The sequence below is a fragment of the Protobothrops mucrosquamatus genome, unplaced genomic scaffold (assembly GCF_001527695.2).
Source record: "Protobothrops mucrosquamatus isolate PMUCROS unplaced genomic scaffold, P.Mucros_1.0 scaffold374, whole genome shotgun sequence".
Classification (NCBI taxonomy): domain Eukaryota; kingdom Metazoa; phylum Chordata; class Lepidosauria; order Squamata; family Viperidae; genus Protobothrops; species Protobothrops mucrosquamatus.
This window is the reverse complement of record NW_015386706.1, coordinates 429,054-437,940: the sequence shown is the minus strand read 5'-3', so window position 1 is coordinate 437,940 and position 8,887 is coordinate 429,054. Positions and strand designations below refer to the sequence as shown.

At 58.3% G+C, this 8,887-nt stretch overlaps 1 protein-coding gene across 1 annotated transcript in view; it reads right to left on the bottom strand.

Annotated features, from left to right (window-relative positions):
- The window catches only part of MYO18B (myosin XVIIIB), a 39,551-nt gene extending 34,412 nt beyond the window's left edge, over nucleotides 1–5,139 (bottom strand). The window contains exons 1-9 of the mRNA XM_015815768.1: nucleotides 5,103–5,139; nucleotides 4,367–4,524; nucleotides 3,307–4,023; nucleotides 2,698–2,764; nucleotides 1,954–2,066; nucleotides 1,574–1,750; nucleotides 1,264–1,462; nucleotides 995–1,137; nucleotides 738–838 (exon numbers count right to left, since the gene is read on the bottom strand). Coding sequence (XP_015671254.1) covers nucleotides 738–838; nucleotides 995–1,137; nucleotides 1,264–1,462; nucleotides 1,574–1,750; nucleotides 1,954–2,066; nucleotides 2,698–2,764; nucleotides 3,307–4,023; nucleotides 4,367–4,524; nucleotides 5,103–5,139 — 1,712 coding nt within the window. The remainder of the gene's footprint in view (nucleotides 1–737; nucleotides 839–994; nucleotides 1,138–1,263; nucleotides 1,463–1,573; nucleotides 1,751–1,953; nucleotides 2,067–2,697; nucleotides 2,765–3,306; nucleotides 4,024–4,366; nucleotides 4,525–5,102) is intronic.
- Nucleotides 5,140–8,887: the final 3,748 nt, after the last annotated feature.

Below are 8,887 nucleotides of genomic sequence, written 5' to 3'. Positions count from 1 at the left end.
GTATTTTACCAGGAAACATAGATAGGGCAGGCTAGGAAGGTCAGTGCCCTCCTAACCATACCCAAGCACTCCGAGTTTGTTGGCGATGTCCATTTTGCTCTATGAGTTCATGGTGACCTAACCCTAACCCTAAGTGGAATTTTCCTCCAATGGGATTTTCCCATGTATTTTACCAGGAAACATGGATAGGGCAGGCTAGAAAAGTCAGTGCCCTCCTAACCATACCCAAGCACTCTGAATATGTTGGCAATGTCCATTTTGCCCTATGAGTTCATGGTGACCTAACCCTAACCCTAAGTGGAATTTTCCTCCTATGGGATTTTCCCATGTATTTTACCAGGAAACATGGATAGGGCAGGCTAGGAAGGTCAGTGCCCTCCTAACCATACCCAAGTATTCTGAGTTTGTTGGCGATGTCCATTTTGCTCTATGAGTTCATGGTGACCTAACCCTAACCCTAAGTGGAATTTTCCTCCTATGGGATTTTCCCATGTATTTTACCAGGAAACATGGATAGGGCAGGCTAGGAAGGTCAGTGCCCTCCTAACCATACCCAAGTATTCTGAGTTTGAGGAGGAGGAGGAGGCCCTGGTGGTGCCTAAGCTGCCCTTCACTTCCTTGCCCAGTTCCCACAGGAGGCCGATGTGCCCCCCCCAGCCATGCCCAGATTCAATGCATTCTGAGGGAGCCTGAAGATCACCCTGCTGTCAACCTCTGCCCCCTGCCTGGCAGCTTACCTCTGGTCCAAGTCCAGCCCTGCCAGCATCTGCGAGAAGACGTTGAAGGTGCCCTCTTCCTCGGGCTGCTGCGCCACCCGGGCTCTTTCTAGCAGCATCGTCTGGGCAGGAGAGAGGAGGGGGGACTCCTGATTAGCTCCTTCCTGAAGGTGGCATCTCACTTGGGCACAGCTAGGGCCACCCCGTTGAGGATGTCGGAATGCAGGAGCTGCTGTGCGCCCAAACCCCCCACCCACTGCCTCCTCCAGCCCTCTTACCTGGAGATGGGCAGCCGTTACATGCCCAGAGGCACTGAAATCCAGCGCCATGACCATGGAGAAGCGGGTGGAGGCTCCGTTAGGCCCAGCGGGTACTGTGCCAAAGGCTCTGAGCACCGTGAACACGGCCTGGATCTTCTCCACTGCAAAGCCAAAACACTCTGGAGAACACAGGTGTGTCCCTCACCACCCCCTCCCTCCGGCCATGGGGGCTGGTGGGATGTGAAGGCTGCTGGGTTGGGGGGGGGGCTGCCCAGCGCATGTCCTACCTGTGACCCGGTTGTCCACGCTGCCCGCGGTGGCCACAAGGTACTCCAGGATGCTCTGGCAAGCGGCCGTCTTTCCCGTGTTGCTTCTGCCCAGGGGCACAATGGCCTGGTCCTGCCTCTGCATCAGCATGCGCCAGTAGGCCCTGTGCGCCACCGCAAAGATGTGCGGAGACATCCTGTCCCTCCTGCCTTGGAAGGCCTGGGAAATTATAGCGTGTGTCTGTGTGTGTTCCACGCACAGGCACATGGTCCCCCGCCAGAGGACCTCGAGGGCAAACCGGCCCTTCGCCCAACAGCCAGGTTTCTCTACCTTTGTGGAGCTGCTGGCCAAGGAGGGAGCCGGCCTGAGGGCCACCAAGTGAGGGCCAGCGAACGTGTACGGCAGCTGCGCCTGGCACCTCTGGCGGAGAACGTGGAGGACACTCGCCTCATTCAGGCTGACCAGCGCAGCCAGGTCCTCGGTGCAGTCCAGGCTGGACGGATTGGCCTGTTGAGAGGGGGGGAGGAGGTGGAACATCTGACCACAGAAGGAAGCCACCTTCAGCTGCCCGGTTCCCTTCGTCTCTCCAGCAGCCAAAGGAATGAAAGAGACCCCAACCGGATGCTTCCAGAGAGTCAGGGCAGGCAGAGGATCGTGCCAAAATGACCCCCTAAATTCAGTTGCCTTCAGGCAAGGACAGAAGCCCCCACCTTCTGGACCTCTGCTTCGTCCACCTCCACAATGGAGCCATCGGCGTCCAGGCGAGCACGCACGGTTCCCGGAGGCAGCTCCGGAGTGCCCACGTCTGGCTTCAGCTCAGTGGCTGCAAAATGAAGGCTAGCTATAAGGCCAAACCCCACCCCACCCCGATCCAGCCCCTGGACGGCCACTCGGCAAAGGCAGCCAACCTCCCCCAGCTCAGGGCAGCCCCCATTCCCAGCCGGTGAGGAGGGGGCTACGCGGGGTCTGCTCTGGGTCAGGAGCCGCCACACGGAAGGCGTTGGTGGCTCCCCCAGGGACCCTGCCTGCCCACTTTCCTCTCCCTGCCAGGACAGTGTGCATGTACACACACACAAACACACATACACACCAGTCACAAATGCAAACAGCACGGGGAGAACAATCTTTGCCTTTTACTTATTTATCACATTGATATTCCACAAGAGTTCAAGGGCTCTCAGCAGCTTTCACGATATGAAAAATTAATTAAAACATCCACGGTACATGAAACATCAAAAAAAAAAATCTTAAATCCTAAAATCCTAAAACAATAAACCATCTCAGCGACAAACTTACAAATGAAATAAGCCAAAGCATAAAACTCGGCATAAGGCAAGAACTCAGTCCCTCCGTTCTTCCCATCCTTCCAAAGTTACTGGGGAGGGGGCTGCTCCTATCTGCCTTGAGGGGCTACGCTCCCCCCCCAGCCCCTCAGTTGCAGGAGCCAAACCTACCAAGAGCAAAGTTTTCCTTCTGAACCAGCCAGACTTTCTCCGTTTCAAACCAGACGTCCTCAGAGACCTGCTGAAGGAGGAGGGAGGCTGAGCGCTCCCACTTTGAACTGGGGAGCGAACAATTTCACTGGTTTTCTAGCAAAGCTGGGCTGGAAGCTCCTCAGGGACCCTTTGCAATCTGAGGAGTGTCCAGCCCTGCGCCTTCCCGCCCCCTTTGCCCCTGAAGGCCTGGCCCCACTTAAAGACCGCCGAAGAGGGGTCTCCCCAGGACCCCCAGTGCCCTGAACTGCTGTGATTTCGTTTCCTTATTTCTCAACTCTTGCACAAAAAGGCCACACCCGCAATCACAGCAGGATTCAGGGGCGTCAGTGGCCATGTTTTATTGATGCAAAGTGCATCCGTAACGCAAAGGCAGATGGGGAGAGCCAGAGGGCTGCACAGGAAATTCAAACGAGGAGAAAAAGAAGAATTCTAAGCATCGTTTCCCATTTGGGGGGGCAAGAGGTGGGCAGTCTGGGGAGGAGACAGCCCAAGGCGCTCCGGGCATTCGGTCCTGCCAGGCATGGGACGCAAGGGGGGCTCCCAAACACCGGGCAGCTCCAGGCTCACCTGGCTGGAATCGGGACTCTCTTCCGGATCCTCTCGTCCTTCTCCTGCCAAGACCGTCGCTGCTTCTTCCAGGCCCCCCTCAACCTCTGCTGCTGCTCCAGGGGGTCCCTGCTCCCCCCCTCCCCCGGCCGGAGCCTCTGCTTGCTGAGCTCCCCCAGGTCCCATCCCGGCACCTCCCCTTTCCTGGCTGGCAGCTGCCAACGCCTCTCCTGGCCCCTTCCTGCCTTCGGCCACGTCCCCTTCTTCCCTCTCTCCTTTCTTCCCTCTCTCCTCTCCATCTGCCCCGGTCTCTTTCCTCTTCCCCGTCCCTCTTGCCCCCCTGCCCGGCTTGGTCCCTCCCTGGGCCGTCTCCTTCCTGGGGCTCTCAAGGCCTTTGCCCCGGGCAGCTGCCGTGCCAGGCCTGGAGTCGGGCGGGCCTTCGCTTGCTTCTGCAGCAGGCGCTCCGGCCAGGGGGACCTTCTCTTCCACTTTGGGGGGAGCAGCTGGAGCCGGATCGGGCCCAAAGAGCCTGGCGTTCCTCCTTGGGGGGCCTATCCTGAAGGGCAGCGTCTTCTTCTCCGGGAGGGCAACCCTCCCTTCCCCCGATGGCTTCTCCCCGTTCAGCCTGCCCTGTGCCAGCTGCCCCCTGCTGCTGGTCATGCTGGCCCCCCCTTCCAAGCGGTCGTCCTCCTTGATCACAAACTGCTGCACGGGCCCCACCTCCGGCTTCCCAGGAGGCTGCAAAGAAAAGCCAAGCCCATCAGAACTTTTGCCAGGGGACCGAAGGGCACCAAGGGGGCAGAGAGTTCTCCCGGGGGGGAGCAGGTGGGAACCCACGCAGAGGAGGCCCCTCCCGAGGATTCTGAGAACTGGGGGGGCCTCCAGGGCCCCCGACACACTGCAGGGAGATCCAGACTGGCTCTGCTTGTGCGCCCAGCAAGGACGTGATGCCCGCAGGGAGGGCTGTCGGGGCTCCCTCCTCTCCAGAGGGGCCCCCAACCTTAGAGCAGATCCCAAGGAAGCTGGCACTCCACCAGCCCCCCCCCAGCTTAACGACAGCCCCCCTCCCCCCGCCACTCACATCTTCCTGGGAATCCGAGGCAACGTCCTCTTTCAGCCTCAGCGCCTTGGACTCCTTTTCGTTCTGCCGCACGAGCTGCTTGATGAACCCCCCAGGAATGATGGAGAAAGGCAAAGGCGGGGAGGCGGGCGGGGGGCTCCGGTCCTCTTCCCTAATCTGTTCACACCAAAGTGTTCCGTTACTCAAGGAAAATGGAAGATGTCAGCTGGAGCGTATCCCCCAACCGCCCTGCCTCAGGGGACAGAAGACCGCCAACCCATAGAAACTCCCCCCCCCCTGTACAAAGAAGAGGCTCGGAGACCAAGCCGAAACCCCAGATGCGCTGCAAGGCGGGGGCTCTGCACATGCTCCGGCGGTTTTAACTGAACTAAAGATGCTTCCAGAAGAGCACTGCTCTGTGCATCCATATGCAGACACACAAACACACACGGCCGCCCCATTTGCAAGTTTCAAGACACAGGAAACGGCCAATTTCTTTGGCTGGATGGGATGCTCCGGGCGGCCTTCCACTCTGGGGTGAAAATTCGAATTAGTTGCTAGTCAAAAGCAGAGAAGCTCATGAAAAGAAGCCAACAATGCAGAGGAGGAATCAAGCCGTTAATAGCAAGGAGGGCAGCTCAGCAGCCACCGGGGCTCTGCTTGGGCCTTTGGAGGGCACCAAAGCTCCCCCCCCCAGCTCATGCCGCTCTCCAGGTTGCCTCATGCGGGCCGCGTCTGCCAGGAGATCCACTTCCCTTCTGCTCCCACAGAGCGAGTCGTGACGAGATGGCCATGCTGACGGGCAGCTCAGAGGGGGCAGAGCTTCACGGATGGAGACCCGGAACAGCAGCCTGCATCCGGATGGAGCGCACAGCCAGATGGGCCGGAAGAAGAGGAGAGACCGGTCAGGCTCAATCGGACCCCCTCGCCCTGTTCAGAGGCCCAGGCAGGGCAGGGCAGGGCACCCTAGACTGAGCCTCTGCTTTTCCAGACCCCTGGAAGGAGAGACGGCCGCCCCGGTTCTCACACTGGTTGGCTCCTTCTCACAGGGACCACCTTTGCCAACCCTTCCCACTCCAGGGGGGGGGGCTGAGGAAACAGACATAAGGCTTCCCCTTTCCCCAACCCCCCCCCCCCCCAGCTGAGGTCTCCACCGTCTCCCTGATCCCTGGAGGGACCCTCACCGGCTGAGCAGGCCCATCTTCCAGGCGGCCCCTCCACAATATTCCGGGGGCTTCTGAGCTTGGACTCCATGCCAAGCGACACAGCCCTCACCCCCCAGCTCCACGGGTCTGGGACAGGGTTCCCTGGACAACAGGTGACTTTTCCTGCTGACCTCTTGGAAATGTAGCCTTCACAGCTTCTTCTCCTCCCCTCAAATGCCTCAGGATCAGAGTCACCAGCTGCACCTGGCTGACGTCTTGGGCAAGTTAGGGAAGGAGGGAGGGGGCATAAAAACTCCCCAGTTCCACCTAAAGAAAGGAGCCCCTGCGGGACACAGTGAGGGGGGGCTGCTAAAGCTTTGCAGGGGTCGGGCTGGCCTGAGTCTTAGCCTGCAAGCTGGGGCCACCCAAGAGAGAAATTCCCCATAATGCTTCCCACCGGTCTTAAACAGTGGTGATCAGGACAGACCCTGATTAAAGCCTGGCTTTATCAAGAGCCCTTGGAAAGAGGAGGCCCTTGGGGAGGTCACCTCCGCCGCTGACTGTCCTCTCTGGATCACGCGGGGGGGGGGATCCTCCCAAACCCATCAGCCACCGCCAGCTCCAAGCCCTGCTTCGGAATCGTTCTGGCCTTTATTTAAGGGCCCCAGGAAGCCTCAGAAGAAGCTGCATTTTGTTCAGCGCAAAGGACAGGATAAGAAGGGCTCCTGCTGGCCGGAGGCCACGTACGCTGAAGTGGAAAGGGGGTTGTGGACAAGAGCCGAATGTAGCGCTCCATTCCAGGCTCCCAGAGCCTCTAAATCAGGGGCATGCTTATTATTGTTATTATGTACACACCCACACACGTACACCCACCCATGAATAATGCATCAGAGAACAAAGAGGACAGCAGCCTCCCCCACCATCTCTGTTTCCAAGTCTGTCTTGAGGCAATTGGGAAGTGCTAAAATCTACGTAAATGTAAATGTCTTCTTGGTGGTTCTCACCCCCCCCCGTAACCATGGAGACATTTTTAACTGCCAGCTGGCTGGGTCCCTCCATCATAGGCGAAACGCCTCAGAAATCCAGTTCAAACACATCTACAGTAAAAGCAGCAACCATCAGTGCAGGCAAGAATGAAAACTTGAAAAAGAAGCCCCGTTGGCCCCCGGCCACTGCTGCCCTCGTCCCTTGGCCCCCTGGCAAAGCCGCCCTGGGCTGGCACCTCCAGCTCATCTCTCTGGACAGGCTGAAATCGGAGCTTCGCCAACCCACAGCTGCCCGGTGGGCGAGAGAAACCCGATCCCTCCTCCCCAGCAGAGAAGCTGGCAGGGGCTGCCCTGGGCCAGTCAGACCTTTCTGCAGACTTTGGATCAGCCTGCCTGGCCAGAACCCGGCCCGCCTCTCCAGCCGCCACATGGCCGAGGCCTCCTTTGCTGCACTGACCGCCCAGCGCCCAGCCCGGCCCCCACCCACAACCAGGGCACCCAGCCGGAAACCGTGGTGGGAGGCCACTGCCGCTCCGTCCTGACGAGGCTCTCTTAGACCCACATAGACGTGTCCTTGTGCGTGGCCACTTCTGCCATCTCAGATCCAGCCACGTCCCTCTCAACCACCTTGCGCCAGAGGTCCCAGGGCCCAGAACCATCTCTCTGCTTTCTGGACTCCCATAACTGTTTCCTCCCGCCTTCTGGACTAAGCCGCCATTGCTTACACAATCCTGGTTTACCCTCCAAGGCCTAATAAGTTCACAAAACACCCTAAGCAGAAACCAGACACGGCCCCGGTGCAAGGCATGGACCTGCCACACACACAGACTGTGTTGATATAAAAGGCCTCATTTGGTTTCTGGATTAACCTGTTTTCCATCTTTACAGAAAACACAGCATCAAAATTCATTCACACCAAACTATTTGGCAACTTGGCTCATGAGAAGGCACTCCTGGGGAGCAAAAGAGTGTCTTGGATCACCTTCATTTTATTTTATTTTATTAACTGGGCGTCTGTATCGGTTCAAAAGTTTGATCGCTTAAGATTCCATCGTATTGATTTCTAACCCTGCCACCCACACCGTCTTCAAAGGCCAAACTGGGATCAGCGGCTGAAGGCCCAAATCTGGCCAGGATTCAGACCAGCCTAGGAAGGCCCTTCAAGAATCCAAAGGCCTCTCCTGATTAACATCCTCAGAAGCACCTCCAGCTTCCCCCGCCCCCCCCGGCTTTTACATTTCCCAGCGTTTGAGCTGGTTTGTTCCTGCCCAGGGCGGTCTCCCGGGACGGCTTCCCCAGGAATCTCTCTGGGTTCGGAAAAGGAGGGTCTTGCCCCGTTTTCCTCGGGGATCTCTATTAGAGCAAAGAGGAGAAGGCCAGTCCACTTCTGGTGGACAATCATCTAGGGAGAAAGGGGGCAGGATGGGACCTTCCTCGCAGCTGAGCTGCTCCCAGAGCCTGGCCTGAAGGAAGGCCCTGCTCGGCCATTGCTCTCCGACGTTCCGGCAGGCTGTTCTCTGAGCCTGGCTAAAAATAGCCACCTGCTGACCCTCCGGCCGGCATTTGGGAGCTCAAGGTAGGCGCCCACCCCAGACCTTCTCCCCAGACCTTCTCCCCTCCCCACGCAGTCCCAGAGGGCGCCTACCTTCTCTATCAGCCACCTGGTCGACAACAGGTGAGCGGCCTCCTACACAAACAGCCCCAGCAGCAGCTACAGGTTCCCAGCAGGCAGGAAAAAGCAGGAGAAGGAGGAGGAGGAGGACGGGGGAAGTGGCTAAGCGGACCCCTCCCCTCCCTCCCACCCATCCCAGATGAGAGCCAGCAGCTGAACAGGAGGACATGTCATGGCTAAAAATACGCCCGGGTGTTAGGCTGCCTGCCTGCCTGCCTGCCACAGACAGAGGCACCCTGCCAACCAGCTGGGCCCAGGGAAGGGGGGACTGGTGCCCTCTCCCTTGGGCACACTCGGGGGGGCCAGCATCTGCACGTGTGGCCTGGGGCACCCACCCAGAAGAACAGGGGTGCAGAGGTGGGTGTGGAGTGTGAATTCTGCCATCCAGGCTGAATCCTACCAAGCTCAGAGGGGCTACCCCCCCCAGCCAGCAAGTCAGGGGTCCCAATTAACCACAAAACATTAAGTTGAATAATATCACCCAACACAACCACAACTCCTAGATCTCACTCCAAAGAGGCAGCTTACTTTCCCCAAGAGCATTGAGGGGAATGAATATTCCATTTTTCCCAAAGGCTACTCCAGATCCATCTACTGCCCAGAAGTCTTGGTTAGTGGCCAAGATCCCTGGATCCTTTCCCAAGCCCCCCCCCCGGCCGTCAGCTGGTACAGCCCAACCGGCACCCACGCTGCTTGCTTTTCCTGACCAGCCTTGCCCACCATAGAGTAATATGGCTTT